This window comes from Sesamum indicum, unplaced genomic scaffold, assembly GCF_000512975.1.
Source record: "Sesamum indicum cultivar Zhongzhi No. 13 unplaced genomic scaffold, S_indicum_v1.0 scaffold00190, whole genome shotgun sequence".
In the NCBI taxonomy this organism is placed as follows: domain Eukaryota; kingdom Viridiplantae; phylum Streptophyta; class Magnoliopsida; order Lamiales; family Pedaliaceae; genus Sesamum; species Sesamum indicum.
In genome coordinates, this window is record NW_011628085.1 from 105,774 (window position 1) to 124,728 (window position 18,955).

Consider the following 18,955-nt stretch of genomic DNA (forward strand, 5'->3'; position numbering starts at 1 on the left):
TCTGTGCCTCCACTCTTTTCTTCATTTTTTGTTTTCCTTTCCAGAATCTATCTAGGTTCTGCTGGCTGCTTGTATCAGTGTTGCTGCCCCTGCTGCCTCATTTCTTTTCCTTTTTTCTTGTTCTCTTCCTATTTCTTCTTTATCGAATCTCCTTGTTTCTGGTATTTATTAGCAGTGACTATAGATCTTCTTCAGCATTGCTGCCATTGAAGTGTCACCTCCATCACCACCATTGATCTGCTAAAAGGGCCCAACTTATGAGGGGAAAAAACAATCTCAGTTGCTAGGTGTTTTGGTTGCAAGAATTTGAGCTTCAGTACTTAGAACCACCACAGGTAGAATTCAGAGGCAAGATGATATTGCAGGGGGCTGTTTCTAGTTTTTTATGACGAAATTGGGTATTTGAGGGAGGAAAGAAATTGGGTATTTGAGGAGGAAAAGAAAATTGGGTATTTTGGGAGAAGCAGCATAATAGTTGTAGTATTAGTAAAACCTTGTGAGCTAGGAGGAGTCATGGGGAAGATATATTTAACAGAAGCCATTATCATTTGGAGGCTTGGAGCATTGCTTGATTAAATTCTTTTAGCAACAGGATTCTTCAGGGATATGGAATCCCATTCATAAGCTGAAAAGTAATTGCTCTTATTTTCTTTGGTTGCCATCTGGTTAATATAATCACCAGCTCCCTTTTTTGTACTGCTAGTGGGCTAGATGGATTTGCAGACAACAATTATTAGTTAGTCTCATGCTAGTTCCTTGTTTATGCTTTTTACATGAGCACTTGTCTTTTTTGGATGAAGTTATCTTAGTGATATTAAAATCATTTGGCATATCTTGTATTTTGGCATTCACCAGAGAAATAGACTAGTGGTAGACTGTCCAAGTGAGTGATTTTACCCTGTTAGGTGGTCTGGGCAGATGAACCAAACTTGATTCCAAATGCATGACTGGTCCCATGTAGTGACTTTGCCGAACTTGCCTCAGATCCTACTGGATTATGTTGATGGTGTATTCCCTTTCAGCTGCAAGTAAAAAAGTGACTGCTTATTGTCGATCACCCTTACATGGTATCTGTCAATTTTTCTAAGAGGATATTTAAGAACTGTGTCCTCCGTCATTTGGGAAATTAGATTATGATGCAGTGGAACTTTTGGCAGGCTGATTTCTAGGTTCCTATTTAGGTTCCTATTTTAACTTTGGGATTGCTGATTTTTTATTGCACAATTGTTGATTCTGGGAGTACTGCGAATTTTTACTTATGTTGCGTGAATGCCCTGCTTTTCTGCATCCTCTTCGTATAGTTGTTTTGTTCAATCCCTGCACATTGGGATTTTGCATTGCCCTTTTATTGAATTATGCCGGTACAGTACTTATTGTGTTTGGTGATAATACACAATTTTAATTCAAATTGCTTTTCCTGGCCAAAGGTAATGAAGCTTCCATCAGGCCCCAGGCCGTTTGACAAGACTCCATCACAGCGATTGCTTCAGGTCATTGGTATGCAACATCCTTGTCCAAAAAGTGCAACTTGCACCTTATTATTATTAGTCACTGAGAGCAGTCCTGGGCAAATATATGAGGAACAATCACCAAAGCAAAGTTCTATTTGTAATTGGTTGTGGTATTGATCAATGATAGGGAAGTGTTGCTTTATCTGGTTTATGATTTATTTGTCAGCTGATCACTGAGTTTGTACAGAACTATGTTGTGTGATTGATTGAATTAAATCTACCCACTGTCCAATTGATTGCATTAATTGGACTGTTTTTTACTCTGATCTGCAGGCAAGGATATGAGAATTATTGTGTTTGGTTTTCGGCCTCGTACAAAACAGGTCAGTCATCCTGGTAATAGAAAGTTTATTTGTTTGACCTTTTGAACCAGCTCCAGGTGGTGGTATAGGTAATATTTCTGATACTTAGGCTGCATATCAAAGGATTTTCCTTTCTATGTTTTTGGATGAGCAGTACATGGTTAGTGTTTATGAACAATTGTGTGACTAACTAGGAAATCAACTAATCTAAAAGGTGATAAATCATAAAAACTATACAATATATATTTGTTGTATAGAGGTAAATTTACAGATTTCCAGCAGTCCCCTGATTTCCAACGCTTTTTGAATAGATAGTTAGTTGGGATATTGTGCCTGCAGCTGTTAAAATCAGTTTTTGAAATGAAATTACAATAGTCTGCTTGAAACATGTGAACGCCCAGATTATAGTCTTGGCTTCAGTAATCTGTTATTTTGTAAAAGATTTCCTTGACTCGCTTGCTAACCTAGCCCAACAATAAAAAACCTATTATTGATTGATTAAATAATCTGGATCAAACATTTAATGTACTAGAGTATTTTGAATCTATGTAGAATAATCACTATGTAGAACTACAAAGTAAGGAACATTCTAATTGATTTGATTAATATCGGTGGATCATTTATTAATCATTCACTGAATGATAATAACTACAAGTGATGGTGATGCATGATTCACATAACAAAAAATCCAATACTTAAAAATAGCTTATAAAATAAATAACTGGAGAGTGGAAAAAGTTTAAGCCTTACCAGTGGTGGTACATGAGATTGGGGGTTGTCCAGATCTATTGCTAGGAACCATCTCTCTAAAGTAGCGGCCTATATGAAGTAGTATCTAAAGATGAAATCGAAGTTAAGAGTTTCCAGCCTCATACATTTTGATAAACATTCAGAAAATTTATTCATCTCATCAATTAGAGAGGAAAGTTTTTGGTATTGATTTTGCAACAAGAAAATGAAGCTATGTATTAATCCATATTTTTACATGAAGAATTATGTATTAATCTATATTCATACAGTATAGTGTATCAAGAGTGGTAGTCTCTGTATCCTGATAAATTTGTGACACTCTTATCAAACTGCAATATCACCAGCTCTGTTTCTGACTTTGGTTTCCCCAAGTCCCAACCAAGATTCAAACCGGTCCCCGTCTTAAGGGTCTGTAGGCTTTTTTATATTAAAACAATGTCCAGATTAAGTATGTTACGAATTACAGTCACTTCTGTTTAGAATTTTAATCGCTTTGGCTACTCTTATGTATCAAAGTGGTTACTCCACTGCATAACTCTGGGCCCTTTTATCTTCTCATCCGTGTATGATGAATTTTCATGACATCATATTTTATATATGAAAGATGTGAACTCAAAATGTAGTGAACCATGATTGAAATAAAAACTAACCAATTTAAGTTCAGATTTTGGATTAAGGATTATGTCCAGATTAGTACCTGAGTACCTAACTTGATATTTTACCCTGAAAGTATCTCAATTATTATTCTTAATATTAATCTTCACAACATATGTCTTACAAGGTAAACCTGATTGAAAAATTGTGATTATGCAGAGGCGTGCTGTATATGATGCATTATTAAGGTGCACTAGGCCAGCTAGACTTTGGGATCTCTATGCTTTTGTCTCTGGACCTTCTAGATTCAATAACACAAGCCCTAAGGTGCGGCTATTGAATGAGTACTACCGGCTTCTCGGGATGGGGTCACATCATGCTTCTTCTAGGACAATTGAAGATGGCTCGTTCACATTGTCTAATGAATGGTGGAGAATAAGCAAAGTGAATTCTAATTATACAATGTGTGCGACCTATCCATTTGCGTTGCTTATTCCAAATTCCATCAGGTAAGATAATTTGCTTGCCTTTGATTTCTTCTCTGGAGTTACTGCAGGAAATCTCACTAATGCTGGTGATGGTGTGCATTATGTCTTTGCTTCGCTTCTGTTGTCAGTGATGTAGAAATACAGCAGGCTTGTACCTTCCGTGCACGGTGTAGGTTGCCTGTAATTTCCTGGTGTCATCCAGGTACTTGCTTATTCAGTTTCAAATAAATATTTTTATCTCGACTTCCTTTGTAAGTCTGTCTCACTAATGAGCTATAGGAACTGGAGCTGTTCTTGCTCGTTCTTCACAACCACTGGTTGGCCTCATGATGAATATGCGAAGGTGTGTCTTTTGCAGTTTTTAAACCTTGTAGTCCCATAAGAAGCTGTTAGTTATGATTGTTGCTATAGCAATGTTCAGTAGTGAGAGTGTGGAAGGTAGGTTCAGTCTCTTTGCTCTGTCTCCTGACATATGTTCTCTACAGCAATGCTGATGAGAAGCTAGTTGCAGCACTCTGGACTCAGCTTTCTGGAATTAAGGAACGCAGGAGGTGGCTTTTCTCATTTAGTTTGGCACAGTACTCATTTTTTTCGTACTTGTTATCATTAAACCTTTCACCTTGTTTCGCCTCTACCTTAATTTGTTGTGTTATTAAGCAGCTGAATCACCCAAAAATTGTAATATACTTCAGCTTGAGATTATTATCTAAAACAGTTTCAATATCTATATTCGAGAAAATCATTTTGTTGAATAAATTTTCAATAGGAAGCTATACATCGCTGATGCAAGGCCTAGGAAAAATGCTTTAGCAAACGGAGCAATGGGTGGTGGATCAGAGTCATCTGCCAATTATTCTCATTCTGAGGTCTGTCTAAATTTTGTGTCGACAAATTCTGACCTCATATTTCCCAAGTACTTCGGTTTTCTTTGTGTTCTTTTTTCTTTAATCTTCAGATTATCTTATTTGAACTGCTTGCAGATTGTTTTCTTTGGGATAGACAATATACATGCTATGAGAGAGAGCCTTGTTAGGCTTAGAGAATACGTGGATACTCATGGTGCCAATTCATCTGATGGGATGTCTTCGTTTTTGGTATGATTTTTATTCCTGCAAAGATATTGCTGCATACGACAAAAGAGGTTTCTGTTCTACTTATTAGGACAAAGTGATACCAAACCCCCATGAATCACCTTCACTCCATTTTCCCCATTGTGTGATCCTCTGGTAGCCTACCTGACCAATGCACGAAATATGTATTGTGATATGACAAAACTGAAGAAAATCAAGCTGTCTTCATGTAATTTGTTCTGAAAACATTGGACTTGGTATCTATTCAGTATGATGTACGTTCTCTACCTTCTTCTGAAGAATTAGAATAATGGTGTTCTCTTTGCAGACAACAATTATATTGGTGGAATTCCCAATTAACCAAATATCCCCACTAAGTTGTATAGTTCTAGTTGAATGATGAATCTAAGTCATTGGCTGACTTGATTATTTGCTGGCTTAAATTAGTAGTATATCAGTCAAAACTCCACAATAGCAAGACATATCAAGTCTGCTGAATTTTGTCAGTACTCTACAATATCACAATTCACAATCACTTGAGAAGCCTAAAATTGGCCAAGAATGTCTGCTGGTCTATCTGCTGATAATTAGTATGATTTTTACCTTTTTCTTTACCTTTGCCTTTTTACTGGCAGAGGCATGGTGGATGGACCTGGGGAGGAGGTAATCTCAGCAGTATGTCTGCCTCGGTCTCAACTCTTGGGGACAGTGGTTGGTTAATACATGTACAAAGTGTCTTGGCTGGTTCTGCTTGGATTGCTGCTCGTGTTGCACTGGAATCAGCTACAGTGCTTGTTCATTGTAGGTGAGATATCTTACTCATTAGTCATTCCCCGTATGAGCAGATTGTGCCTCATCTTTCATTAACAATGGCCTGAGCTTTGTTTTCTCAACATGCAACTCATACAGCCAGCCTATAGTGGCACTCATCAGTTGAAATTTTTTTATTAGTCACGAAACATCATGGTGTTTGTTTTCACTTCAGAAGTGAATGCTTTTTGGGTTAATCATTGTCTAGAAGTACATTGCGGGACTAACCATGGTAAATATTAGGGTTAATTTAACCGTACTATTCTGTGCAGGCAGGCTTTGCCCCTGTACTCCCTGTTGCATCTTTTTACTTAGACTCATGAAGCTGCTCTGAATGCATGTTCATCAGAATAAATTTTACTGTTCATATGTAATTCACTAGAATCAGTATAAAGTCACATATCAAATTTTAAAAAAGATAGCGTCACAATGGGTGACCTAGTTGTATTAATAGCTTAACCTAAATAATTAGAAAAAGATGAAAAACTACCTAAATTTACCACTTGGAAACATGGATCTGTGTTATGAGAGGTGGGGTTGTTAAGCTGAGATTTTGTAGTGGCTAGTGGTTTATGGTGGTTGAGCGAGGGGGTTTACAGGTTGTGGCCTTGAGGTAGGGGGTTGGGGATTGACTGCTTGGACTTGAGATGGATATGGGGATTTTGCAAGGCATATGAGGAGGTTATGATCCTGAGGAGAAAATGATGTAATTCTCCTTTTCCTTCAACAACTCGTTTTGTGCTTTTTCCAATTAATAAGTAATTCCAATGTATTATCTGGACTACTTCTCTTAATCTTTTCTATTTATAGTTTGAATTTAAATATGATTTATACTAGTTTTTAAGTTTGAATGATTTTAACATTTATTAATTTTATGAATGGTAATTTGAGAGTATAGGAATTACTGGTTTATAACAAATAAGTTGGTAAGTTTGAAATATATTTATAGGTTTCCATGCTTTGATTTTAGGAATATATAATTTAAAAATAGTCAACTATTTTTCCATTTTATTTACTCAAAGGTTAAAATTAAATGAATTATTTGAATGTATGACTTTTTATAATTTTAGATATATTTACATTTTAATTTTGTTGAGAATGTAGTAGAAAGTTCTACAAAGGAAGATCAATATATGTCTAAGGAATTATATCCTTTACTATATAAAGTCTTTCACCTTTTGTTTAAATTTTGTGAAAAGTGTTGACACTATCTGCAAAAGTAGTGAATATAAAAATTTACTGATTACATCCACTGGGTATAGATAGCATTGTACTTAGTCCTTAGGAATTTTTGTCTCAAAATATTCCATTATAAGCACCTAGAGGGAAATAAGTTTTTCTCATATATTTTGGCTGACAGAGGCAAAATTTGTGGCACAGACACGAATGTCAATGGGACATCTAGGATTTCAAAACTCAATTACAAATCTCAATTGGTTTCTTTGTTATTGGGCCTAACCTCGGGTGGTTTTTGTTAACCCAACATTTTTGTTCAGATGCTTTACAAATGAAACTACCATCAGAATTTCAAAATCTCCATATATTCTTTAAATAGGAATTGTTGCTTTATTGCTTTTCTGAAGCTTCATTATAAACACATATTATCTCCCTGTCAAAGTTCTTAAGAAAGGTTAACTATTGGAACTTAATTGCATGATCTTCGAAATTGTTATTATAATTGGTGGAGCATAATACTGAGGATATTGACAATCTCTCTTTTCAACTAGTCCACACAGGAAAAAAAAGAATCCGAATATCTAGTTTATGGATTAAGTATATTTGGAGAAAAGGACAACTGCTACATGTTAATCCTGTTCTTCAGATATCCTGCTATATACGAGATGGAGGTAGATTATACTGTTTTTTAGCTACCATCAGTTAAGGATGTTGATGATTTGTTCGATAACCAGGACCACACAATTCACACTTGGGTGGTTATATATGTTTCGCTAACAAAACTTGTTCCTTACCTGTTATAAAATATGTAACATGTTGAAGGAATTTCTGTTAAGTGCTCTGCAACTCCGTAATTAAGCTTTTAGTTCTTTTATATAGTTCACATGATTGTGATTTCATCAGTCGAGCCTGAGATTGTGAGCAATCAATTTTTAGTATTGACTCATGCTGCTCATAATTTTTATTTCCCATCTGCTACCTTGGTCCTTGTTTACCTTCTATATCTGGTGGCTATACATGTCATGGTGCTCATCCATGTTAAATGCTTTAAGTCTGAGAATATAGTTCGTAATCTTTGCTAATTTTTAAATGCTTGCTGTCTTACTGTGTTACGAGAAATGACAACCTTCTGCTGTTTCAAATGAAGTGTTTGTTCACTTCATGCCCTCTAAGTTTGAAAACTACTATTATCTGATATGAAGTACTACCCATTGGTTTGGTCTTACAAAATTGTGTTAGCAGTGATGGGTGGGATAGAACAACTCAATTGGTCTCCCTTGCGAGCTTGTTGCTTGATCCATACTACCGGACGATCAAAGGTTTCCAGGTATTGGCTAAATACTTCTGGATCTTCTTTATTCAACCATTATGTCTAATGCATGTTCTGTCTATAACTTCGGTTTAGCCTTTTCAATTAGCTATTATGTCTTGCAGCTATTGAATGTGGTAGCTTTTGTCTATATTTTATTTTATCTTTTCATCTCTGTGAGTCGACTTGGTCAAATTGTTGGAATGGATGTGGATGTCACCATGTAACCATACTATATTTGAAAAAATAGATATTGACTTTTTGGTGACGAGGTTCAATTTTTTCTTCTCATTCAGGCATTAATAGAGAAAGATTGGCTTGCATTTGGTCATCCATTTTCAGATCGTCTTGGAGTGCCAACTGTGTCTGGAAGTGATAATCCTTTTGAATTATCACGACAGGCTTCTACAGGGAGCATCCAGTCGTCCCCCGGGCGGCAATCATCCAGCTCATTCACAGCTCAACCTACATCTTCTCATGCTCAAAATAATTACTCACCCATCTTTTTGCAGGTACATGTATTGGAAATATCCACTGCTTCAAAGAGGGCTGAATTTTGCTTTAACTGTTTTCTTATCACCCTATTTAAATCATTTGTAGAAGTACTTATCTTCGAAGATACTTATGGATTTGGGGAATTTCTTGTGACACCAACTGTCATACCCAAAGAGAGGATATTTATTTTGTTGAATTGTTAACTCTAAGTTAGTCCCCATACACATCCTCACTTTAATTGTAACTTCATCTCAATGAATACTTTTGAGTAGCTTTGGAGTTTGGCTTTGAAAAGTTCAACCTAGAAACTGCTTTTCTTTTTCTTTTTATACTATGGAGTTTGGCTTTGAAAAGTTCAACCTAGAAACTGCCTCTTCTTTTCCCTTTTATCTCTGTTTCATCTTTTTAAAATTTTGAAATTGTTGTGCAGTGGGTTGATTGTGTTTCACAACTGTTACGAATGTATCCTTTTGCCTTTGAATTCTCATCGGTATGTATCTTCCTTTGATGCATCTAGACAAAGCTAGTTCTTCAATCATCGGTTATAATACTGCTTGGTTACTGTTACTTTCTGGAACTGCAGGTTTTCCTGGTAGATTTACTAGACTGTGTGCTTTCCTGCCGTTTTGGAAACTTTTTCTGCAACAGGTATCAGTCCTTCCTTCAGTTCAAACTTCTAAAACTAGCATATCTCTTGGCTGCAAACCCTCTGCTCCCATAACCCGTGTTTCTGCATTTTGTTTAATGTGAAATTTTGTGTCATATAAGACAAAAGATGCAGGGTAAAAATTCTGCAACTTCCAAAAGTTAGGAAACAGAGCTCCAAATTGGCATAACCGAAGTATATCAAATATTGACCTTTTAGGTTAAAGAAAAAACAAGTGCAAGAGGCGCCACTAGAAATAATCACCTCATCGCAACTCAAATGGCACAGGGTTTTGGTAGTGCTAAACTAGTCTCCTCTTAGAAAGACTTGGTGAATGCAGAAGCTAAGGCCTTCTTTGTTTTTTTTGCCTTTTCCATTTTAAATTTTCAATATCTCAAGTTTTTGTTTTTGTAGTGGGTTTTTGTGTGAGAATGAAAATATGTTTGGATTAGTATGTTTCGTGATAGATTTTCTTATGAAAAAGAGGTATATGTATTTGAATTTGTTTTTTGTGATTTTTTTTTTAACAAAAAGATGTAATAGAATGATAATATGTTTGGATTACGATGGTTTGTGATATTTTCTTTTATAAAAAAAGACGTGATACTCTGTAGTAGTTTTTTATCTGAAAACACATGATAGAATGGATATTTTAAAACTTAGATTGCAAATGGGTCTTTGAAAATGAAACCAAGCAAGGCCAAAGGGTTTCCTCATTGGAAATCTTCTATTCTTCTATAGGTGGTGAAGGTTCAGTTGCCATGTCAACTTACAGAGCACAACTGAATCTATAATGGACAATTATGTTTTAAACAAATTCTGCTTTCTGACTTAAGAAGTTGATTATCCAATGCTAGTTCTTTCTGATACCACTCAAGTAATAATTCAGATTCAACTTCAAGCAAAATCAAAACCAACAATCTTGCTAGATGTTGGGGATGATAGTTGATCACACTGGCCTAAAATCTAAAACTCTATATCTGATATTCTGTATTGTGCAAGAATTTATTATACATGAAATGAACTCTTGTTAGACTCCTATTATCATTTTGAAATACCTACCTAAATGTTTCCGGCAATTGGTACTTCAAAACTCAGTGAAAAGGAAAGGCAGCAAGCTGGTGTTTATGATTCATGTGGCTGCTTGTGGATGTATTTAGCTGATTTGCGGGTTTCAGATGGAAGGTCTCATGTGCATTATAACCACTTCTATGATCCATCAAAATCTGAAGGTCCATTACTACCTCCAGCTGCAGCTTTAGCCCCAACACTTTGGCCTCAGTTCCACCTTAGATGGGCTTGTCCTTTGGAAGTCCAAGCCGGGGAGATCGAGACACACTGTAGGAATATGGCTAAGAAGATCTCTGAACTGCAGAAGGTAATTGCAATGTTTTTCTTATCGCACGTGGTTGAACTTCTTTAGGCTGGAGGCGTACTTTTTTCTTTTTCTAGCTGTGTGTGTGTGTATGTGGATGCCGATCAGTGCGAAAATGCACTCCATTTTTTTTGTTGAGAATCTCTATGTGCATATATGTTAAAATATCTCGTTTGAAGAATTTAGGCACTCCAGCTATGCGTAACGCAGACTTGCCAAACCAAAATTAGATTTGTGTGTGGAACCATAAACAGAGATTGGTTTGGTTTAACATGTGATCCTGATACCAACTGTATTCCTTTCTTTCCCGAGGCAAAAATAGAAGCATATAAAGGTTTTCCCCGAACTCTGGCTGACCAACGCCGACCTACCTGGTCCTCTCCGTCCCTCCACTTTCCACCTTTCTCACTTCTCTAGCCCTCCCTCTCATTCTTTGACTTATTTACTAGAAGCAAAACATGTGTTGAAAGTGAAAGACAATCTTTTATATTGTGTTTAATAGGAAATAGGGAGTATCGCGTATATGTTTATGAGGTATTTACGAGGAATAGGCTGTCGAATTTCAACCCACAATCTCCTTAACAACTTATTTAATGTCAGACGCCAAACTCAACAAATAATGCCAAGATTATTTTGGGACACAAAATGCTAGCAACTTCAGCAATATCAGATGCCAAACTCACCAAATAATGCTATGATATTTTTGGAACTTAAAATGCTATATGTCCTTTAATACATAAGGCCTTGAAGTGTTTAGGTCGAATTTATAAGATGTTACTGTTCACAATTTTGTAATTAATATGGTCAAAACTAGACGGATTTATTAGTCTCATAGTGGTGAGAACGTGGGAATGAATGGATGATAAACAATTAGAAACTAAAAAAAATGAACTTATGTACATAGATTCATGTGATTAGACTTCATTTTTCAGCGATATAATAAGTCAGATAAGAACCAGAGGTTGCCATCAAGAGATGGAGGCATAAATGTAATTCTTGTCACTAAATAGACAGTCAAGACCATCTTTTTTGCTTACATAGAAAAGGCCTCTTTTCCACGATTAAACATCATCTGTTATGCTGGCATAAAACAAATTCCATCTCCAATTACAATATTCGTAGCAGATATGTATTACTATCACACAATTATCGTAATGCATAAAACTATGCTGGCTTTCTTGTTTCCACAATCATGTCTCTGGTCATATAACAGAATGCTGCATAAAACTTAACATCTATATATGAAGTAATGGAGATGAGTATAAAGGATAGCATAAGATTTTTTATCAAGTTTTTGTATGAGTAAGACATCTACAGATAAGTAATCAGTTGCTGTTGAAATTTTTTTCTTCTAACTAGGGAATTAAATCTAGTCGACATATAGATTTCATAAGATTTAATTGGATCTGCAAGATTCTGCATGCAAAACATATATAGGAAAGCTTAGAACACTTAACTATAGCTTGGATTCTTGTCACCAAGTTGGAGGGGGCGCTCAAAGTTTAGGGTGGAAGTTAATTCTTTCCTTACTGTAAGGGGTATGAGCTGTTGCCTCTTCTTTACTACAGTTGTTGCTTGTCTTTCTCTTGCTATTAGGATATTATTAAGTGTTTTCTAGTTGTATTATTTAAAAGCTACAGTCTGGATGAGAGAGAGAGAGAGAGAGAGAGAGAGAGAGAGAGAGTTACACCGCTCTCCATTGAGGTTTGGTGTAATTACATGTAGTCTCCTGTGGTTTGCAAAATTACATTTAGTATCCTTGAGGTTTGCTTCCGTCTAACAAATAGGTCCCTCCATTAGTCAAAATTTACTATTTGATGATATTAACAAAAAAATTGGATGAAAGACATATTTTCCTCTGATTGACTTATTACTGATTTATTACAAGTCAGATAAATCTTTTTATAACCAGATTACCCTTATATATCTTCACACGTAAAGCATGTGAGGGGATATATCTTCACCATTATAAGAGCATTTTAGTGACAAAGATTTGTTTGACCTGCAATGCAATAAATTAGTAATAAGTCAATCGAAGGGTAAATATCAATTTTCATTCAATTTTTTTTGTTAATATCAACAAATTTTTGTTTAGTGAACTTTGACTAACGGAGGGACCTATTTGTTAGATGGAAGCAAAACTCACGATAGGAGACTGTAATTATCCCAATATATTATTACAAAGTACAAGTTATAACACCTAGCCTATATAACACATATGACGCATCACTATTTACAATTGGTTGAGGGTAGGAGGATAAAGTGCGTTGTGTTTGTTTACAAAAGGGAGGGATTATAGTAAGTCTGCTGGCATGGTCAACATCCCAATAGCAGAAAAGAGGTTCTGCTCTCTTAAACTTGGTCAATGTTCTCTAAAACCCCTCCCGAAGGGGAAGCATGACTGAATGAGGCTTCACTGGTCTGCTAAGGTAATCGACTTAAAAGTGGAATCACACAATGTACTTTCTTTTTTCCCCTGAAGACCAAGTATGGTCTAAAACCAAACATGCTTAGTTTTAGTTTGGTTTGTTTTATTGTCAAATTTGCTGGTGTCTTTCTTTTAATGCTGTCAATGAAAGCAGACTACATTGCATGAGATGAAACCTAGGTAACTGATTCTGCCAGCCCACATGACTTTCTCAATTCTTGCCACTCTGTGGTTGGATATTTACAAATGTTGGCAGGCAAAAGAGTTGGCAGAGGCAAAAGTTATGGAAACAACAGTCGCCATGGAGTCTTTGACAGCTGAGTTGCGAAATGAAAAGCTCAGCAGCGTATCAGCCAGGGATTGGGCTAGAAGAGCCAAGAAGGAAAGTGCAGCTATAAAGCGGGCAGTACAATCGCTTGGGTGCAAGGTTCACTTCTCGGAAGATGGTGATTGCATTGTCAGCATTGAGAGCAACCCAACTGAAATTCCTCAAAAATCACTGTTTTCAGTTTCGGAAATGCAATCTGGTGGTTATTCAGAGCATGACGAGAAATCAGGTAATTCCACTTCAGTTGCTCATGCGGCGGACGATGATTCCAGTGATCCTATAAGTCGTGTCTGTGAATCTTTATGCCCTTTTCGCACCAGAGATGGAGGGTGTAGATGGCCTAATGCTGGTTGTGCTCAATTTGAGAGTCAGTTTGTTGGTTTGAAGGCAAATTATGATGCATTTGACCGACTTTCTATATATGACAGCTACTTTTGAGTCGTAATATATTCGGATTTGAACTAAGTCTCAGATGCGGAAACACCCTTCAGCCATACCATCCAGCTGATAACTGATTCATAGGAGTCGAATGAAGTTTTGTAGGTCAAAGATTTTTGTCACGAGTAAGTCAGAAATGAATTAACAAATACTCGAACAATGTAAAGAAACAAAAAGCTGAAGATGGACCCTCATATTTGACATGGGTCTCGGGAATGTACATACATAGTGAATAGAGCTAGTATTGGCTAGCCTCAGGTTTCTGGTCGTCTCTGGAGGTAGCGAAGCAGTTTATTGTTTTAATGGTAATTTTGTGATGGTATCGGTTGAGATTGTGCGATGTATACAGCTGACAATCTGCCCTTCATTGATAAGATAGCATGTGATGCCTGCTGTATAGATTCTTGATTTATTAGGGTTACATCTGTTGTCCCTTCAACTTTAGATGAATAAATCTCCATTGTAATTGCCATTGTTGTACCTTGATGCAATGATTCAAATAAATTGAAATTTCTGTATGGATTTACCGGGTGTAATATAGATTGATTTCAGGATGTATGACAATCACCGAGCATAAGTGTTAGGTTGTTGATTATTATTCATAAAAGCCTCTAGGACTTCGGTTTGCAAACATCTGTAATTGCAGATATAGAAGGGTACACTGGGCACAGCAAAAGAATCATGTATGAATAGCTGAATGAACGGTTATTTGTGATTCTAGTGTTCTTTGAACTCCTCTAATTCCGAAGAATGCCAGACCATCTACACTCCAATGGGGAATAATCTAATGGTTTGAGCACATTATTTTGAGAGGGTTTTGTGTTTGAACCTTGGGTATGTGTGCGTGAGTGTGGGTAAAAAAAAAGGCCATCTACATAGTAGAATAACATCCAACCATAGTTCAGTGGCCTTTCATGATTTCTTGTTACAAAGGGTAGATATTCAGAAATAATTTGACATTTCGCCCCTTAATATTAAACTTGCATCTCACAGAGATACATCAATAGAAAGACAGCTACTTTATAAATGAGAGTATATCATTCATTCACATTGACAGAAAGATGCCTCAATATGTTCATAAGTGAAATTGTGTGATTCCAACCTTGCATGACGTTCAGGAGCAGAGAGGAATATGCAGAATCCTAACAATTTATGTTATTAGCTACCTTCATGTGAGAGAGATCTGACATTCGTTGTAGGACAAATTGGTTATACTGTTACAGTTTGATACAGATTGGCAGACAAACCTTCGGATTAATACAAATCAAATGTATTTGTGGAACTGAATTTACTAATTCCACCTGTTACATCACTATGACTGGACAAATTACATACAGTAAAATTTCTGTGTATGGCTTGAAGGATATGAGTAAAATGGGTTTGCCAATAAAGTGATCTTAATGTAGTCAGAAACCACTAGAGTCTCACACCTAAACCAACCATGATAATGGCCCGGCAAGTTTGTTATATGGCTTGACCCAAACCACTCGCCTCTCATGCCTAAACCATTCAAACAGGTAAAGAGCAGTTGAAAACTGAATAGGAGAGCACTTGTAACACATATCATACACAGAACTCAACTGCAAAACAAAGGTGATGCTGATAATTGAGAAAATGTGGAAGATTAAATGAACCTTGAGCTGAGCAGTTGACTGAAAGATTAACATTTTCAGTGTAAGGTCAAAGAACTACACTTTTTTAAGAAGAGTAGATGATTACAAGCGACGGAAACTTTCGCCCTAATGGAATAAGGCTAATCATGAGCTGGTGGAGGCTCATCGTCAGACTTCTTCTGTCCTTTCCGCTCATTCCACCTTGTCCATGCCCACCTCAAAATGAAAAATCCTCCGATAGCATAAACCTGTGTTCAGCCAAAGAGGCATGAGCATAAAAAGATAAGAACATTCCACAGTAACAGAGAGAGGCTTCCATCTTTGGAGGCTGCATGCACACTTGTACACCACCAAGTTTGCATAATGCACATTCCTCTCACAAGTCTTCGAGAGGGAGTCTTTGCTAAGTAAGACATGCTATGGTGGAATATTTAATATCTATAACCACATTACGAATTAATCCTATCTCTTGGGATTTACATAAATATCAATATGAATCATGTAACACCCTCTCATAGATGTCATAATGATGCTGTATCAAATGGTCCTAAAAGTTTCCAAGAAACTGCTCTCCAGTTTTTTTCCCCACCTCCTACCATTAGAACAGACAAATGCACTTGTGAGGGGACATGGACACTTTCTCATTAAAAGGTCACAGTCTTGTGATTTGTCCTGCAGTGACTACCATCAACTACTCATTCTTCCTGAATTGGAACTAAATGCATTCCTTGTCAAAGCCACTTAAATATAATACTGAAGTCTGATTTAGTTCCTACTTGCACCCACATAATTATAATACACACCTCCAAATTTACTCTAACCATTTCTTCTTTAGATGTTCCAACATAAGACTCCACTTCATAAAATGAAAACCTTTTCCCAAAAAATACTTATTCAATCAAAGAGATGATGTGGCACCACTAGCTCTCATATGCTATTTTAGATGAAGTATGCACTTGGTGCCAGGTCAAGTTAGTGCCATAATCTTGGGGCGGGAGGAGTATTTGATTTTGGTGTTAGTGTAATATGCTCATCATAAAAGTGGTTAATAGTATTTAAAGATACAAGTTAGATACACATGAGAAAGCTGTACTGCATCAAGGGATAATTGGTAAATTGGCGAGGAAGAAAAAATACTTTTAACTCCAGAACAGGCAGGCAGCTTGAACTTCAAAAGATAGAGGACTATTGACATCATAAAATCATGGAAACTTGCAATTCCGAAAAATGAAAAAGGAAAAAGAAGCATTTGAATACAAAAGCAGACTCACCTAAGAACAGATAGATAGGCTTTTAGGAGGTAGACAATCCCTTTTTACTCCTTTTTTTTTGGGGGAAAGGATGCCTAATTGGCAGGTTATGGCACAATCACAACAGAAAAAGGGTTCGGCTCATTAAAAGAAAAATCTCGAATAGCATTTAGTTGTGGTTTGGATCAGGACAAAATAAAATAAAAATTACAACAGTATTTTATGCCCTAGTAAAGTTCGAGCTGAAGATTTCACGCCATATTCAGGTATCTTACTAGATTTTCACATCCAGTAGACTTTATTATTCATATGATAATCACTGAATAGCAATGAACTTATGACGTGCACTAGCCCTTTTATGGCCAACAATCCTCCCCCTAAAAAGTAATAACTTGGCTAGGATAAAAGATTTTTGGTGCATGTACTATCGCCAACTAATCAGGTCGTATACACACTTCCATGTAGTTGCTTAATAGGTACATCTTGGTAGGAGTTTGTCACTTTCAAGGACCTTTTGCATTTGACTTTGACTAATTCATCCTCCTACTGAAGTGGGAAAAATACTTTGGGCTTAGGCCAGGAGTTATGTGCTAAGGAATGACATATAATCAACCATGCCAGTTTCAAAGAACACAAACAAAATGACCAGCAAACACCCAAGCAACAGGGGAATCAACAAAATTTCCTTTACCTCCACATCAAAATTAAACAAAACCTGCACGATATGTATACTGAGTCACTTCAAAAGTTCAAGCATCAATGACAAATTATACCTAATTCACACAGTACATGAATTTCCCTCCCAAAACAGTCTACACATAACTACCTTGTACCAAATCAAGGTAATCGGCAGTGACAAATGCAAGAAGAACGAATTTCAGTCTTTAAAAGCTCATTTAGTTGGGAGAACAGTGAATGTACAGATAAAATGAAAGTATACATGGATATATAAAAAAATATTTTGTATTTGGTTTGAAAGAATAGTAGAGCAAAACTAAAACCGGAGATTGATTAAACCTTCCTAGGTTTGGTTTGAAAGAATATGCAGAGGTAAGCAAAATAGGATGTAGGTAAAACTTCCCCAGAGCCCAAAAAAGTGCAAGTATAAAGCTTAAAAGACAAAGAAAGAATCCTCATTTTGATTTTTATTACCATATTATCCATAAATATTTGACGCTAAAATAGTGTCTATAGATTATCCTTCTTGCTTCTTCATATCCTCGACAAGGAAAATAAAGACATTTCATTTTCATTCTTTCTTTTGCCTTAGTATTGCTAAGACCTTTCAACTTATTAGTTTATAAATAGTTTACTTTTTTCTTAGTAGTAAGGTAAATTCGCCATCTGATATACAAATTACAAATAAATAGTTAATTGGTAAAACTACAAAATTAATCTCCCCATCCTACTTTTTTATTTTATTTTATCAAACAATTTGAAACTTTCTTCCATTTGAATTATAACAATCAACATGGAAAACAAGAAAAGAAAAGTATAAAAATTTTCCTATGCAAAAAAAAGTCCACTTGTCCTCCCAAAATCACTTCACCTTGCCTCTCATTCAATCAAACGAAGCCTTAAGAATAGAATATAACACACAAACCGCACAAACTACTCTGCAACACAAAGATAAACTCAAACACCAGGAGAATACACAGATTCATATGCCACCATCCAAACAAACCAAGGTACAACTACTTATGCAGAAGTTACCGTCATAATACTTACAAGACATACAAACCGTTAAAATCCAAAAGCAGAAGAAACAGAACCCAAAAAAACCCAGAAAAATTTCCAAGGAAACAGAGGCGAACCTGCCATAGGAGTACAGGATTGGTACTCCGTTCACCTTCCTCAGCCTCGGCTTCCAGCTTCAACGGAGGAAAGCTCTGCCTCGGAAACGCCACAACAGCAGGCTTATTACTTTCATCTTCCACCACGGCTGGTTCAACCTTGATTGCCCCTTCGCCTCCAGCAGCAGCGCCGCCGGCTGGCTCAACCTTAGCACCATTATTCTTCAGTGGGAAAGGCAGCTTAATTGCACCAAGCAAGTTTAAAAAGAAAACTATAATGGGATTCTTTTCTTCCTCTTTTTGATACGCTGAGTTTTTGGGTTCTTCCATTTTCACTGCGTGTTGTGTTTGTGAGCGTTCTGGAGAATTAATAGGTTGGTTTTTGGTTCTTGGGAGGGGCGGAGAGTACAACACCCGGGTGGGGGGTAGTCCACAGTATTCGATGGAGTAGGGAACGCGAAGGTTGTGGAAGTAAAATAGGAAATGGACTGTAGTTACGACGCCGTATCGCGTGGATCCAGATTTTCCAATTTTAAATGATATTGAAAACAAATAAAATCGTTAGAAAATAATAAATGT

The 18,955-nt window shown here is 36.5% G+C and overlaps 2 protein-coding genes across 3 annotated transcripts in view; one reads left to right on the forward strand and one right to left on the reverse strand.

Moving 5' to 3' along the window:
• LOC105179696 (phosphatidylinositol-3-phosphatase myotubularin-1) overlaps nucleotides 1-14,246 on the forward strand; it is an 18,183-nt gene extending 3,937 nt beyond the window's left edge. For both annotated transcript variants that reach the window (XM_011103345.2, XM_011103347.2), the window contains 15 exons: nucleotides 1,428-1,497; nucleotides 1,785-1,834; nucleotides 3,377-3,666; nucleotides 3,774-3,847; nucleotides 3,925-3,988; nucleotides 4,131-4,196; nucleotides 4,412-4,511; nucleotides 4,626-4,739; nucleotides 5,351-5,520; nucleotides 7,944-8,028; nucleotides 8,307-8,522; nucleotides 8,936-8,995; nucleotides 9,089-9,153; nucleotides 10,250-10,529; nucleotides 13,211-14,246. In XM_011103345.2, the coding sequence (XP_011101647.1) occupies nucleotides 1,428-1,497; nucleotides 1,785-1,834; nucleotides 3,377-3,666; nucleotides 3,774-3,847; nucleotides 3,925-3,988; nucleotides 4,131-4,196; nucleotides 4,412-4,511; nucleotides 4,626-4,739; nucleotides 5,351-5,520; nucleotides 7,944-8,028; nucleotides 8,307-8,522; nucleotides 8,936-8,995; nucleotides 9,089-9,153; nucleotides 10,250-10,529; nucleotides 13,211-13,720 (2,214 nt within the window). In that variant the 3' untranslated portion in view covers nucleotides 13,721-14,246. The remainder of the gene's footprint in view (nucleotides 1-1,427; nucleotides 1,498-1,784; nucleotides 1,835-3,376; nucleotides 3,667-3,773; nucleotides 3,848-3,924; nucleotides 3,989-4,130; nucleotides 4,197-4,411; nucleotides 4,512-4,625; nucleotides 4,740-5,350; nucleotides 5,521-7,943; nucleotides 8,029-8,306; nucleotides 8,523-8,935; nucleotides 8,996-9,088; nucleotides 9,154-10,249; nucleotides 10,530-13,210) is intronic.
• A 1,068-nt stretch (nucleotides 14,247-15,314) lies between these two features.
• On the reverse strand, nucleotides 15,315-18,827 carry LOC105179697. Its single transcript, XM_011103348.2, has 2 exons — nucleotides 18,398-18,827; nucleotides 15,315-15,581 (listed from the first exon to the last, which is right to left on the reverse strand). The coding sequence occupies exons 1-2, from the start codon at nucleotides 18,704-18,706 to the stop codon at nucleotides 15,474-15,476; spliced, it is 417 nt and encodes a 138-aa protein (XP_011101650.1). The 5' UTR covers nucleotides 18,707-18,827; the 3' UTR covers nucleotides 15,315-15,473.
• Nucleotides 18,828-18,955: the final 128 nt, after the last annotated feature.

What these genes read in the sequence shown, in the direction of transcription:
- LOC105179697 (XM_011103348.2), bottom strand. Translation starts at nt 18,706, where the DNA reads ATGGAAGAACCCAAAAACTCAGCGTATCAAAAAGAGGAAGAAAAGAAT. An exon ending in ATCCTGTACTCCTATGGCAG is followed by an intron (nt 15,582 to 18,397) that starts GTTCGCCTCTGT and finishes GGCTGAACACAG; the next exon opens with GTTTATGCTATCGGAGGATT.